This window comes from Prionailurus bengalensis, chromosome B4 (genome assembly GCF_016509475.1).
Source record: "Prionailurus bengalensis isolate Pbe53 chromosome B4, Fcat_Pben_1.1_paternal_pri, whole genome shotgun sequence".
NCBI classification, from domain to species: domain Eukaryota; kingdom Metazoa; phylum Chordata; class Mammalia; order Carnivora; family Felidae; genus Prionailurus; species Prionailurus bengalensis.
Window position 1 is genome coordinate 28,553,111 of NC_057358.1, and position 16,356 is coordinate 28,569,466.

Sequence of the window (16,356 nt, forward strand, 5' to 3'; positions counted from 1 at the left end):
AATGAGATTCTAATGGTTAAAATTTCTTATTCATTTGAAAATGTTTTAGTGGCATTTTGCTAAGTATAGAATGCCAGGGCCCCAGAATAGGCTAGACACAAAACTACAAATTTAAGAATATTTATCATTTGTGCAACAATTTTCAGTCAGGAGGCTTTGTACATAGTAGTTAAAGTGTCTGAGCTGTGGAATCAGGCACACCAGGATTTGAGTCCAGCTGTATAACTTAATAGCTAAATAACCTCAAACAGGTTGTGCTACTCTGGGATATTGTTGTTGTTGTTGTTGTTTTGGTCTATAAAAGGGAGAGATGTAACAATACCAACTTCTTAGGAATTGTAAAGATTGAGCATGAAGATGATGATGATGATGATGATGATGATGATGATGATAGCAGATAGTTCTATAGTCTTTATTGTGTGCCAGACACTGATCTAAGCACAATACGGTTTTAAATCATTAGACCCTCACAACCACCTTATGCAGTGGATACTGTTATATCTGCATTAAATATTAGCAAGTAACACCAACAAGAACTACCACCAAGAAGTCACTGTGTCCTTAACCACATTCTAGTCACAACAGGAATGCATAGAAAATATTACCATTTTAATTTTTTTTAATTTTTATTTTTGAGAGAGAGAGAGAGAGAGTGTGAGCAGGGGAAAGTCAGAGAGAGAGAGAGAGAGAGAGAGAGAGAGAGAGAGAGAGAATCTGAAACAGGCTCCAGGCTCTGAGCTGTCAGCACAGAGCCTGAGGAGGGCCACGAACTCACAGACCGAGATCATGACCTGAGCTTAGTCAGGTGGTTAACCTACTGAGCCACCCAGGAGCCCCTCCAAGTATTACCATTTTTCTATAGAAATTTAAATTCATATTGTATATTGTTAATTATATTGAAAGATTTTAAAAACTGTTTACCTTTTCCAATCCCTTTGTCTTTGTTTTCTTGAAATGTTATTATTTTAATTACAACTCAGAACTAAAAGGTGATAATCACCTGTTTGTTAAGAATATGCCGCCACAAGGGGCGCCTGGGTGGCGCAGTCGGTTAAGCATCCGACTTCAGCCAGGTCACGATCTCGCAGTCCGTGAGTTCGAGCCCCGCGTCGGGCTCTGGGCTGATGGCTCAGAGCCTGGAGCCTGTTTCCGATTCTGTGTCTCCCTCTCTCTCTGCCCCTCCCCCGTTCATGCTCTGTCTCTCTCTGTCCCAAAAATAAATAAACGTTGAAAAAAAAATTTTAAAAAAAGAATATGCCGCCACACTTCAGGGGCGCCTGAGTGGCTCAGTTTGTTAAATGTCCAACTTGGGCTCAGGTCATAATCTCGTGGTTTGTGAGTTCAAGCGCCGCGTGTCAGGCTGTGTGCTGACAGCTCGGAGCCTGGAGCCTGCTTTAAATTCTGTGACTCCCTTTCTCTCTCTGCCCCTCTCCCACTCATGCTCTGTCTCTCTGTCTCTCAAAAATAAATAAATAAAGACATTTTTAAAAATTTTTTGAAAAAACAATATGCCAAACTTTAGATAAACTATATTTTATTATATTTTTTAGCCAAAGATTTAAAAGTATAGAGGAATGGAGATTGATGGACAGACAGTTGAGGTAACGAACATTTTCATTGGCTACTAGGATTTATCAGGGCCTGCATTATTCTTTATGCTTTTTGTGCTGAGGCTCTATTTTTAAAATTAATTCTGTAGATCAACAAAAGGATGGATCCAGAAACAAAGGGAAGCTTGCCTATTTTCTAAGTTACACCAATCAGTATAAACCATTTTCACTGCTTTTTCTCTCAGCTAAGTGACTGTGAAGCAGAAGATAGTAAGAAGCCTTGGAAAATAGTTATTGGTCTTTTTTCCATCTTAGCCAATAAAATGTAGTGGTTTGTTTTTTTTTTTTTTTTTTCAAATTCTATGCCACATATTCAAAACATGCTTTGGGAAAATTCCCAAGATAAGTATAAACTACATGCAGTCTTTGTGGTTTGGGGTATTTGACTTACAATCTTCCATACCAAATGGCAGCTCACACTGGGCGGGGGGGGGGGGGGGGGGAGCAAGAAGGAGTTTTGCTAGAGTCCTAGAAAGTGACAGGTGTTCTTGAAGAGTACTTAGGGCTACAGCCAACCCAGGCAGAATAAAACAGGGTGAAGAAACCCAAGTAAAAAGAACTTAGTGTGGCTCAGAGTAAAAGGAACTTAGTGAAACTATAAAGCATGCAAGCAAATATTTGAACAAAAGTGCATATATGTCTTAAAGACTAATTATAGGGTAATTTTCAAGCCCTAAATCCTCTAAATGTAAATGTATGGTTGGACAATCTACAGCTAACAAAATTGTAATGATAGGACTGTACTAACAAAATTGTAATGATAGAACTGTACTAACAAAATTGTAATGATAGAACTGTACTACAGTATTAAAGCAAGAATAACACCAGTGGCCAACCAAAGACACTGAAGAATCACTAAATGCTCTTCACAAAACAGCATTTCAACTATCCATGTCCAAGCATAGTGACAGCTTTGGAACAGCCTTTAAGAATCATTCCCTTTATCCCCACATACAGTTGCACAATTTACTTTCCTCATTGTGTGGCTGGAGTACAAGGAATTCCCCATGTTTCCGTATCTATTTAATACGTTTTCCCTTTGACTCAGCACTTCCATCTCTACTAATATATCTGACAAATGAATTTAAGGAATGGCCAATGTAAAGATATATTTACAAGAAAGTTTATTATGACATTGTCGCTAATGCTTAATCATCACTTGGAAACATAAATTTTATCAGTATAGGTGATTGGTTAAATTCTGTCTGTACAATGAAATGAGAACAAGAGGAAAATGAGAAAGCCTCACATATACTTAAATAGAAGAATTTCCAAGATATGTTAAGTGACAATAAACGAGGTAGGGAACAGTATAATGTGATTCCATATGTGTGTATTTAAAGATGCATAACAGGGGGCGCCTGGGTGGCGCAGTCGGTTAAGCGTCCGACTTCAGCCAGGTCACGACCTCGCGGTCCGTGAGTTCGAGCCCCGCGTCGGGCTCTGGGCTGATGGCTCAGAGCCTGGAGCCTGTTTCCGATTCTGTGTCTCCCTCTCTCTCTGCCCCTCGCCCATTCATGCTCTGTCTCTCTCTGTCCCAAAAATAAATAAACGTTGAAAAAAAATTAAAAAAAAATAAAATAAAAATAAAGATGCATAACATACTTATATAGAGAATTTACATTAAATACATATGTATATAAGGTGAGGTCAGCATTTCAATTAAATAGGATAAAGTATATAAAGTGATTGTGTATCATGCCTATTTCATGCATAGATAAATTAATAAAATTTGCTGTTACTGTTATCTTTACAGTGAGTCAAGGAAGGAAAATTTGGGGGAGGGAGCTTTTACTAGTTTTACATGTTTATGTTATCTGAATTCTTGTGATCTGAACATGTATTACATTTATAATGAGATGAGAAAGTGGTTTGCTCTTGGGAAAAAGTTGGAAAAATGTATTCACACTAAAGTATTAATAATACAACAAAACTTGATATATTTCTTCTGACAAGATACTGAAGAATTTCTAATGTGGGGGAAAGGGTAACTCTAGTACTCTTTGGAGCAGAGATGTCTTCCTGAGATTTATAAAAGCAGTTTTGGAGATTTTTTCTTATTCATTCTCACCTTGACATATGTATCCACTTCTGATTGTATTTCTTTCTTCTTGTTGTCAGGTGTGTGTGTGTATTTATATGAGAAGGGGGTATATATGCATATCATTTATACATTCAGGTTATTAACTTCTTTCAAGAATGGTTGGAAATTTTAAGGAAGAAATTGAAAGAATAACTGAAAGTAATTATTGCTTAGTTATCTAAACAAAGCAAAGATTTCTTTTTCTCCCTTCCAGTCTTTGCTTAGCAAATAAGAATCACCTTGCAAACAATTGAAAAGAGGCATTCCAGTGACCATACCCAATGTGGTACTAAATAATTTATCCCAGTAGAGTGATTATTACAAGGACTCTGAAGGAAAAATATTGACTATACTATATTATTTGTTTTAGAGAATTTTATTCTCAACTGTTACTTATGGTTCTATGAGCTGTGGTCATTCCAAATACTTACTTATCTTCATAATGTTGGTGTTAAATTTTACTGACATTCATTAAAGATATGGAAAGGGTGTCCATTTGAAAACTTTTGAATGTCAGTTATTTTTTTTTCTAAAATTACAGACTTACATACAAACATTACTTGAATCATGCCTTATGCGGAATTTGGCTAAATTGATTTGGTAGATTCTTTCTGAATTCAGTGTGGGATTAATATGAAATGCATAGGCCCAATTGACAGCTTAAACATATCTTTCTTATGGTAAATTTGGTGATGGACTATTGACTTATTAGAAAAGATGAACTCTTTTCTTAGTTTTAATGCCTTAAAGATTTGAGGCCCGAATTGTACATAAGGCGTATCACATAGGATAAACTCATTATGGCAGGAGAGAATACTTGATGTAGTGTTAGAGCCCAGTATATAGAACTGTACTGCTAGATTTCAAATCCTGGCCCTACTTCTTCCTGGCTATGTGATCTTGGACAAGGTACCTACCTTCCTAGGTCTTGGTTTCTATTTCTGGTTTCAGGGTTATAAGTAGTAGACAGCAGGTAGATACTGTTTCATAGCGTTGCTAGAAGGTTGTAAGAATAAATGAGTTACTATTTATAGAACACTTAAACGAAGTCCTTTTTAAAATTTCTTTTTACTGTGGTATGAAAACTGATTTTTATGCTAGTTGGTTTTGATTATTTGTTTCTTGTTTGTATTACAGTTACAAATTATAACACTGTGGTAGAAACAAATTCAGATTCAGATGATGAAGACAAACTCCATATTGTGGAAGAAGAAAGTATCACAGATGCAGCAGACTGTGAGGGTGGCGTGCCGGGAGATGACCAGCCCACAGACCAGACAGTGTTACCAGGGAGCAGCGAGAGAGAAGGCGATGCTAAGAGCTGCTGGGACGATGACGGTGGGTTTAATGTTTTGTGTAATATTCTGGCCTCTTGAGTCTTTAAAAAATATATCTTAACTGAAAAGATAACTTTGATGAAAAGTTTGAAATGATCTCTGAATTTGTCTATTAAATTCAATATAAGGTATCCTCTTACTTACCAGAAAGAAGATCATGAAACAGAATAATAAAGCTATTCTGATTATTTGTACAATATAAATAATATATTGAGGTTTAGTAGTTTTTTTTAACCAGAATCCAGCTTTCCATATACTGTGGATATAATTGAACCTACCTTTAATTTCATATGGTGACTTCAAATGAAGAATCTACTTAGAAACCTACAGATTGTATTTTGATACAGTAAAATTATAACATGACTCAACAAAAATCCACAAAACAGATAAATCATGGGAGTATTTTTAGTGTTTGAAAGCTTCTCACTCTCCCTCCTTCTCCCTGTTCTTTCCCCCTCTTCCATTTCCCCGTATGTATCAGAATCCTGTAAGTACTGTGATTCTTTCATTTGCTGTAAATTTTTACTTAAGTAAAATTTTTACTTTTACTAAACTAAAGCATGGGTGAGTGGAAGGATTAGTAACAGTCACTCTAAGAGAGAGAGTCTCTCTGCTTAACTTAACATTGAATATTTAACATTCTTCCTCATCTGTCAAATGAAGAAAGTGGACTATATAGTCTTTTCTTTCAGATCTAAAATTCCTCCTCTCTACTTTTCCTAATAAGCTAATTAAATTATTTACCCTGTCTTGCCAGGATTTAAACAACAGTTGTATAAAAACAGAAGAATGTGGAAATGGCACATATTGTGAATTAGAGGGGTTGGAGGTCAGGAATAGGGGCATTGGCAAAGGCAAAGAGCATGCAAGTGATCATATTCAAGGTCAGTCAGAGGAGAAGCCTCCCCGGCAAGAGTTCACATTTGGGGAGGTCATCTAAATAAGATATTAAAACCCAGGCAAGGCATTCTGGAGAAATGAGTCAGATTTGCAGGTCAAAGAGTCTGGATACTCTGGTGGAAGCTTAGATAAAATATGGATCTAATAGTAGCACAGAGGACCAGTAGTTAAGATTTCTACAACAGGATATATTTATAGCTGACAAAGAAATTTTTTTGAAGTTTACTTATTTTTGAGAGAGACAGAGATAGCATGAGTGGGGGAAGGACATGGAGAGAGGGAGGGAAAGAATCTGAAGCAGGCTCTGGACTGTCAGCACAGAGCCTGATGCAGGGCTCCAGAGCCCGATGCAGGGCTTGAACTCATGAAACCGTGAGATCATGACCTGAGCCAAAACCAAGAATCAGAGGCTTAATCAACTGAGCCACCCAGGGGCCCCAGGAACTTTTGAAATCATGTAACCAGCCCCCTCATTTTATAGCATTAAGCAGATTCTGCAAGAATAGGATTGCAAACTTGAATAAGACTGTCTCTGTATTGCTTATAGTTGAATGAGTGAGAAGGATAAATAAGTCACAAATTCATTACAGTTTGATGTAGGTATAAATTTAAAGTTCTGTGGAAACATTAAGCAGGAATGTTCAAATCAGAGAGAGGAAGATAAGTCCTAGAAGAATTTCCGAGTGAAGCAGTGCTGGTCTTGAGTTATAAAGGACAAGTAGAGGTTGATTTGGTAAAGGAGAAGGAAAAGAGGGTGTTCCAAAACAGAAGAAACAATATACATGGAGCCATAAAGGTTTGAACAAGTAGTGTTTGCAGAAAGTGAGGTCAGAGGCATAAACAAAGACTGTGAAGGGTGATGTGTGCTAAGTCAAGGAATTTGAACTTTACCCTAGAAGCTAGCTATGAGAACATCATTGATACACAGTTTAGAAATAAGTCTGACAGCAATATGGAAAAGAATTTTGGAGGGAGAGAGTCTAGAGACCAGTAGCGCCTTCAGTAAGGAGGCTATGAAAATGGAGGAAAGATGAGACTTTATAACTAAGGAAATGGCCCTTGGAATGGGAATGAAAGGGAGAGATTTAATAGGAATGTAGAAGGTATATAAGATTTGGCTTGTTCTGTGTGGAAGGTAACAGAAGGACTGACATCTCCTAGACTTCTGGAAAGTAAAACCCGGAGAAATTAAATTGCTGACTTATTATCACAGCTCATTAATAGCAAAGCTGTTACTTCTTGTTAAACTATAATACTGAGCTCAGAACTTCTGGGAGCAAGGATTTCTTACATGTTTTGTGTCTGGGGCCAGAATTGATCCATTGGTATAGTTGATCCAAAGTATTAATATGGAAACAAGAAACAAAAAACAATGATTTTTCTGGAAAAGAGGGAGATAGAACAATGAGATAGAGGGGGAGAAAGAAAGATGAAAAATCAATGAAGAGGTTTTGTGTCTGAAAATGTGTTGGGATAAGTTATTTGAACTAACTCTCTCACTGAAAATAACTAATGGTGCTAGATTTAAAATGAATACGTAAATCTTCTTGAAAGCTTTAAAAGAGCTAACTGGATAGTGAGACATTAACAAATCAAAATCTATGTGAAAACAGGAACCCATAGAGGTAAGCAGAGCACTGCATAGAAGACTCCTTGGCCTCAAGGACATTTGCCTAACCAGGGTAATGTAAGATGTGGTTTTCAGGCTCTGAGAAGAAACAAAGCCTAGGACCACCTAAGAGTTTAATAGCCACGTTTAATAGCAGATCCTCCCCCAGGATGAATTATAGCAGATCCTCCCCCAGTATGAATTACATCTTGACAGTATGATGCACTATGGTGAGCTCAGAGTAAACCCTCCTTCCTCAGGAGTTAGCAAGCAAAACTGCCTTGGCCAGGGGTCGGGGGAATGCAGGATTGTCTCTGACAAGGAGTAACCCAGCTGTCCTACAATGATTTACAGCTTAAATTCACATTACTGTATAGCCTAATAAATCTCAAGCCATAACTGAATTTAAAGTAGATACTTTAAAGTATCTATGCTGATACTTCTAGGTGCCAAGAAGAAGCAAATTCAGATCTGTTGGAAGAACATACCTTTAAACTAGCACTATAGAAATCTTCCAAGTAAGTTACCAAGAAAACAGCAGCATGAGTGATAATTATCAGAAACAAAAGGAAGCAGAAACTCACCCATAATGACTGTAATTAGTAGTGAGTTATCTGAAAGAGATTATAAAATGATTGTCATTTTTCAAGAAAAAAATAGACAAATTTGAAATTTCCTGCTCTGATAGAATAAAATATAACCAATAGATTTTAAGAAGAACCAAATGGAACTAAAAATGAAAAATTAGAATAATATAAATTCAGATTCAAAGCATGATTTTAACAAAAAGTAAACAGAATTGAAGAAAGAATTAAAGAATTGGAAAATGGGGAAATTATACTAAATACAACTCAGAAATAAAGATAGAAACACACACACACACACACACACAAACAGGATAAGAAACATGAAGAATAGAATGAGACGGTCCAATATATATCTTAATTCTAGGAGAAGAGAGAATGAAATGGGAAGCAGCAATATTTGAAGAGATAATGGCTGAGACTTTTTCAGAGTTGGTGAAAGTCACAAGACCATAGACTCAAGAAGACCAGTAAATCTCAAGAAGTATAAATAAGTCTACCCCCTATTCACATTATGGTGAAATTGCAGAACATGTAAGACAAAAGAACACTCTTAAAAGTAAATTTGAAAAAGTCAGATCGTGTTTAAGAAAGTGGCAGTTAGGCTGACAGCTGAATTCCTAGTAACCACAACGGAAGCTGGGCAGTAAAATATGCCTGCCAATACCGAATTCTATACTTAGCAAAGATTTCTTTTATGAAAGGAGGTGAAATAAGGTAATGATTTCAGACAAGTTTGAAAACAGAAAATTTGTTATCAGTAGACCCTTATTAAGGCAAATTTTAAAGAATGTATTTTAGACATGAGGAAACAAATCCTTGATAGATCTGAGACGTAAGAACAGAGATTACAAATATATGGAAAAAATAGATAGACACATAGTATTTCCTATGAAAATGCTTTAAAAAGTGGATGTGACTAAATTTCAGATGACATCAACTTTTAACGCTTGAAAGCATTATTATAGATAATAGGATCACTTTATAATAATGAAAGATTAAGCGAAATCACTTAACAGATGAACATAGGGGAAGGGAAGGAAAAACAAGATAAAAACAGAGGGAGAGGAAAACCATAAAAGACTCTTAAATACAGAGAACATACTGAGGGTTGATGGGGATCGGGGGGTGGTGGAGTGGATTAAATGGGTGAACAGCATTAGGGAGGGCACTCTTCGGGATGAGCACTGGGTGTCATGTGTAAGAGATGAATCACTTGGTTCTACTCCTGAATCCAAGACTACATTGTATGTTAACTAATTTGAAAATAAAAAATAATAATAAAGATTAAATTCCCTAATAAAATATTATTTTAAATGTGTTTGTACCTAATAATAAGCCCTCAAACATATAGAAAGGGAAATAGACATTGTGGAAGATTTAATACCTCAGTTGGTCATTGATAGAATAATTACACAAAACCAATGAGGATATAGAAGATATGAAAATATACATAAGGTGTATAAACAATGTACTTAGTAATTGCAAAATATTTTTCAACTATATGGAATACTCATAAAAAAATTTTAGAGGAAAACTTAGAACCTTAAATAAATACTTTAGAAAAGGTTCTGGCTAAAAGTTAATGGGTTAGGCATCTATTTTTAAGAACTTAGAAAAAAGAACAGCTAAAAGATTTTCAAATGTAAAAACAAGAAAGTAATATAAAATTGAAAACAAACCTACAATGCAAAAGGTCAGCATAGGCAAAACTCTGTTCTTTGAAAACTATTAACAAACCTTTGACAAAATTGACAAGAAAAAAAAAGAGAATATACAAATAACCGAAATCAAGAATGAAAAGCAGGACATAACTAAGATACTACAGACATTGACAAGGTAAAAGGGAGTATTGCAAACAACTGCATGCCAATAAATTTGAAAATATGGGCAAGATACTAGAAATTCTAACCAAAACTGTCTGGGGAACAACTGGAAAACTGTGTTATAAAACCTCTGAAGAAATTGAAATAATGGTCAAAAGTATTCCCACAAAGAGGGAGTGAAGATCTGGAACAACCAAAACTTGTCGTACATTGCTCATTGTAAGTGGTATGTCGCTCTGGAACACAGTTTGGCACTTTATTATAAAATTAACCAACGTTGGGTTGTATGACCCAATGGTCCCACTCCTGAGTGTTTTTCCTAGGGAAATCAAGACAGGTTTACACAAAAACTTGTACACTGGTGCCTAAAGAAGCTCTGTTCAAAACTGCCAAAAACGGGAAACAATCCCTTGTCCTTCAGCAGGTGAAAGGATAAGGAAACTATTGTACATCCATATAATAGTGGTCTACTACTTAGCAATAAAAAAGGAACAAACTATTAATATAAGCAACAATTTGGAAGAATCTCTGAGTCATTATGCTGAGTGAAAGAAGCCAGTCTCAAAAGGTTACAGACTTGAAAAATGATTCCATCTATTTGACATTTTCAAAAAGACCAACTGTATGTTGGGTAACAAATCAGTGGTGCTAGGGGCTAGAGCATGGAGAGTGTGACTCTAAAGGGATAGTACTAGAGAATTTGGGGGGATGATGGAACAGTTCTGTATCCTGATTTTGGTGGTGGTTACATGAATCTATACATGTGTTAAAATTCATAGAACCATACACCAAAAGGAAAAAAAAGATTAAAATTTTCTGTGTGATCATTTATATATGTGTGTATGTGTGTGTATTTGGATATATGGTATATATTATGTATATATCATATATGTATATATTATAAAATTTATGTTTTTTTTCTCTCCTGCAAAGAAAACTCTAACCCAGGTAGCATCACTGGTAAGTTTTTCTAAACATTCAAGGGGACAGTAATTCCAGTTTTAGACCACTCTTCCAAAGCCTAGGGTAAATGGGAAGATTCCCCAACTCTTTAAATGAGGCTACCATAATCTTGATACCAAAACGAATTATAAGAAGGTAGAATTACAGACTCACTCAGTTGTATACAGGCACAATAATTAAGCAAAATATTAGTTATATAATACATATGTATGTAAATGTGTGAGATGCAGTTCAAAAATACCGCAGTGAACAGACTTAATGAGAACAATCAAATATTCTTCTCAACAGACAGAAAACAAAGTTAGTACGTATGAATTTAGTACGTACGAACGGATATCATAAAAGCTAGTAAACTAGGAAAAGAGGGTACTTCCTTGTTCTAATAAAGTATATTTCTATAAAATCTATCACAGACATTCTACTTACTGGCAAAATGTTGAAAACTTGTTTTGCAGTCAAGAACAAGGTAATGATTTCCACTATCACCACTCTTTCCACACTTTCCACCACATTTTCCATCAGCCTTATATGAGAATTGCTACCCAGTGCAATTAGATCAGAAAATAAATTAATAAAGATAAGGATTAGAAAGGCAAAAACACAAAACTTATTATTTACAGATGATATAACTGTATAAAAAAGGAATGCAAGTAGATTATTAGGACTAATAAGGGAATTTGATAAATTTTTAGATATCAACAATATACTGAATTCAAAGTCCTCTTTATACATCAGTAAGAACTATAAAATGAGAACAGTTGTGTTAAAACCACATATAAAAAATTATAAATTCTTATTAGAGGCATTAGCAAATATTTCAATAAATGGAGGTATAAATTCATGGGTTAGAAGAGTCCACTTTTTTTTTAAGCTAAGATTTTTTTGGATTTCACTAGTTTTTCCATTAACATCCTCTTGTTGTTCAGGATCCACTCCTGCCTAACTGCATAGTATTTAGTTATGTCTCTTTAGTCTCAGGAGACCAGCCTTTTACTGTTTCTCATGACCTTAATGAGTACTGGTCAGGTGTTTGTAGCATGTTTCTCAATTTAGGTTTGTCTGATATGTTTCTCATGATTATACTGAGGGTGTGGGATTTTGGAAAGAATAACACAATGATAAAATACCCTTTTCATCACTTCATATCAGTGAGCAAATGATAGCCACAAGCCATCTCTTTGATTTTTTTTCCCTACTAATTTATAAACTTTATTTTTTGTTGTTTTCTTCTTTTTTTATTCAAGTATAATTAACATCCAATGTTATATTGCTTTGAAGTGTACAATATAATGATTCAACAATTCATTCTGTTTCTCAAGACATTACTGTGACATTTAACCTGGCCTATAAGAAAGAGCCAGGAGGCTCATGAGCAAAATGAAGGAGGGAGAGATTAGTAGAAATGAAGCCAGCAGATTAATGGAATGCCAGAACATTTAAAGGTCTTGTAAGCTATTAGGAATACTTTTATTTTTATTGAAATGTGAAGGCATTAGAAGAATTTGAATAGAGTAGTGGTATAATTTTATTTTTATTTTAGAAGTATGACTTTGGCTGCTGTATTGAGGATAAACTATAGAAGGCAAGGGTGGGAGAAGGAAGACCAGTAAGGAGGTTATCACCATAATCTAAATTGGCAGTTTAAATTAGGAAGGTAGAAGTAAAGATTGTGAGAATGTATCAAATTCTGGTTATATTTTGAGTCTATAGGACTTACTGATGGACTAGATCAGGATTGAGAAGGAAAAAGGAGCTTAAGGTGATTCTGTGGTTTTCTCCATTTGATGGTTATGTTTGGAGGGGATCTAATTATCAGACGTTTATGACTCTTAATCTTGTTGGAACCAGTCCCTGTATCTGTTTTTTATTCTGATTCTGTCATTTGTCATGTCCATGTCCCTCCTGTCATTCAGAAATGTGTTTGAGTAGGGCCAAGAGCAGACGTTGTGGCATGGCACTGACTTTCTTCTATTGTCACCATTCTATAAATCACCACTTTTTGAATAAATTTATTTGGTTATTTTTAATCCGTCAATGGTTTGAAAAATAAATATATGATATCATGTCTCCTAGTAATACTGTCAAAAATGGATATGAGGCCAGTTTATATGACTTTTTTTCAGTGAACCCATTCTGGATGTTCATGATCATTTTTTTTAAACACACACACACACAGCCTTTATAATCTATTCTAGGAAACATTTGTAGGCTAGAAATCAAATATCTCTGATCTATAGTTTACAAAAGGAAATCAGAGGTGGAAGGTGCAAATTCAATGACATTTGTTCATCTCTCCTAATCTTCCATGTTCCCTCAAAGATCATAACCAGGTCAGTGATTTATTTTCAAATGCTTTTATATTTTCTAAAAATATTTTATATGAGCCAGGAGACCAAGTGTATAATGACTTATCTATCATGAGTTTTGATTCTCTTTTGCTTCATGAACTTATGTTTTCTGGAAGAGAAAATCGCAACTAATTCTTGTAGTTCTTGGCTACCCCTGGGATTTGAGCCTAAATGCTTTTGCATGACAGCTACGTATTGTCTTTCTAAACTTGATTTTGCACCACCTCCTTTGTCCACATTCATTCATTCCTTTGAATCTTTGTATATCCTGTTTTATCTGCCTGGCATTTCCTTCTTTTCCTTTTCTGTCACCTTTTCTGTCACCTTCCTTTTCTGTCACCTTCTCTTCCTTCTGTCCTCTTCTGTCTTCTCTTCCTTTCCTTCTATTGCCTGAACTCCATAGACATAGTAAAATTAGCTTTCCAAAAATTGTTCATAGATTTTACACATTGTATTGTGATTGATCACTGTTTCACTAAAATAATGATTGAGAACAAGAACTGTATCTCATTGATCTCTGTCTTTTACTACTAATACTTAATCCATATTATATCCTTAAACAAATCTCCTACAAATGAGTGGATGAGTTAAGATGCTGTCCTTTTTTTATTTTTAATCTTCATTAATTATACCATCAATTTCAACAAAACAGTTCTTCCCCTTCTTGATTTCCTTAGCATTTTGAGAGCTTCAATTTTTTTTCACATTTTTTATCTTCTTGACACTATTTGGGTCTTACATTGTCTAAACTCATATGTTCATCCTTGATTATGTGACATTCTTTCTGTTCTCTGTATACTTTATATTCTTTGTATGCTTTTAAAATATGAGATACTTGGAAATTCCATCTGTGTGACCCTTTTCTTTCTTAAGAAACATTTCTTATATAAAATATGAATATAGATTAAGTTTCTGTGGCCCTATATAAGGCATCCAGGAAGAAATAAAACATAATCACATAATCCTTTATCAATTAAAAAAAAAACTATAGCGACTTCTTATAGAAAGACGGAGTAGATAATACTTTTTTCTATTCCTTCTATTAAGTACAGCCAAAATCTCAACATTTCATATAAAACAAAGATTCTGAAAGGTAGATAGAAGAAGACAGACATGCTAGGGACCAAAGGACCCAAGGAACAATACTGCAGTGAGTTCCCAGGGTTTTCTTTTTGTTTATGTACCCTCTTATACATCCCTCATAGATCAGCCTGGTGCTGGAGAAGCCAACACACAAAAACCTCAACACCTCCCAGTAATGGGACAGTGCCTTCTTTCTCACAGGAAACCTGCTAAAACAGAAGATTTAAATAATATTGCATATCTTTGTCTCCTTATATAATAACTTACATGTCCAAGTTTGATTCAAAAATCATTTGTCAGTACCAGAAAAACTTCAACTTAAGTAGAAAAAACAGTAAACATACACCAATACTGAGGTGACAAAGGTGTTAAATTACTTGACACAGATCATCATGGAGTGCAGGCTTGATCAAAATGTTTCAGCAAACAATTATGAACATGCTTCAACTAAAAAAATACAGTCTCAGAATAAAAAAAAATGAAGATGAGAGAAGAACTAAATGAAATAGAGACCAAAAGACAGTAGAAAAGATCAGTGAAACTAAGAGCTGGTTCCTTAAAAAGATTAACAAAATCAACAAGCCATTAGCTAGACTCACCAAGAAAAAAAAGAGGGCTCAAATAAATAAAATCAGAAAAGAAAGAAGTTACAACTAACACAAAGAACAACAAAGGATCATAAGAGAATACCATGAACAATTAAATACAACAAACTGGACAACCTAGGAGAAATTGAAAGCATATAATCTTCTAAGACTGAATCATAAAAAAAAAAATAGAAAACCTAAATAGACCAAATATTAGCAAGGAGATTCAATTAGTAATCAAAAAAACCCAATAAACAAAAGTTCAGGACCAGATGGTTTCACTGGTGAATTCTACCAAACATTCAAAAAGAGTTAATATCTTTGTCAAATTATTCCAAAAAATGGAAGAGGGGAATGCTTCCAAATTTATTTTACAAAGCCAGCATTACCCTGGTACCAAAACCTGATGACACAACCAAAAAGGAAAATTATAGGCCAATATCCCTGATGAACGTAGATACAGAAATCCTCAACAAAATATTAGCAAACCGAATTCAATAATTCATTAAATACTGGGATTTATTTCAGGACTGTGAGGATAGTTCAACATTCACAAACCACTGTGATATACCACATGAACAAAATGAAGAATAAAAATTCAATGATCATCTCAATAATGCAGAAAAAGAATTGAAAAAATTCAGTGCCTATTTGTAATAAAAACTCAAAAAAAGTGGATGTAGACAGAGTATACTTCAACATGATGAAGGCTATATATGATGAGCCCACAGCTAACATCACACTCAGTGATAAAAAGCTAAAATCTTTTCCCTTAAGATCAGGATTAAGCCAAGGATGCCCACTTTCACCACTGTATTCAACATAGTATTGAAAGTCTTAGCCAGAGCAATTGGGCAGGAAAAAGAAATAAAAGGTATCCAACTGGAAAGGAAAAAGTGTAACTGTCACTATTTTCAGACTACATGATTTTATATATAGAAACCCCTAAAGATTCAACCAAAAAACTTTTAGAACTAATAAATTCAGTAACATTGCAGGGTACAAAATAAACATACAAAAATCTGTTGCATTTTTATATACTAACTATGAGAGAAATTAAGAAAATAGTCCCCTTTGCAGTTGCATCCAAAAAAAAAAATACCTAGGAATAAATTTAACCAAGGAGGCGAAAGACTTGCATGCTGAAAACTAAAAGACATTAGTGGGAGGAAGGAGAGGGTGAGTGATGGGTATTGAGGAGGGCACCTTTTGGGATGAGCACTGGGTGTTGTATGGAAACCAATTTGTCAATAAATTTCATAAAAAAAAAAAACTAAAAGACATTAATAATAAAAGAAATTGAAGAAGACAACAATAAATGGGAAGCTATTTTGTGCTCATGAATTGGAAGAATTATTATCATTAAAATATCTATAGGCCCAAAGCAATATACAGATTCAGTGCAATCCCTATCAAAGTTCTAATG

The 16,356-nt window shown here is 34.8% G+C and overlaps 1 protein-coding gene across 4 annotated transcripts in view; it reads left to right on the forward strand.

Annotated features, from left to right (window-relative positions):
• Positions 1-16,356, forward strand: part of ZEB1 (zinc finger E-box binding homeobox 1) — a 201,196-nt gene that overhangs the window by 131,158 nt on the left and 53,682 nt on the right. For all 4 annotated transcript variants that reach the window (XM_043561481.1, XM_043561482.1, XM_043561484.1 and 1 more), the window contains exon 2: positions 4,831-5,031. In XM_043561481.1, the coding sequence (XP_043417416.1) occupies positions 4,831-5,031 (201 nt within the window). The remainder of the gene's footprint in view (positions 1-4,830; positions 5,032-16,356) is intronic.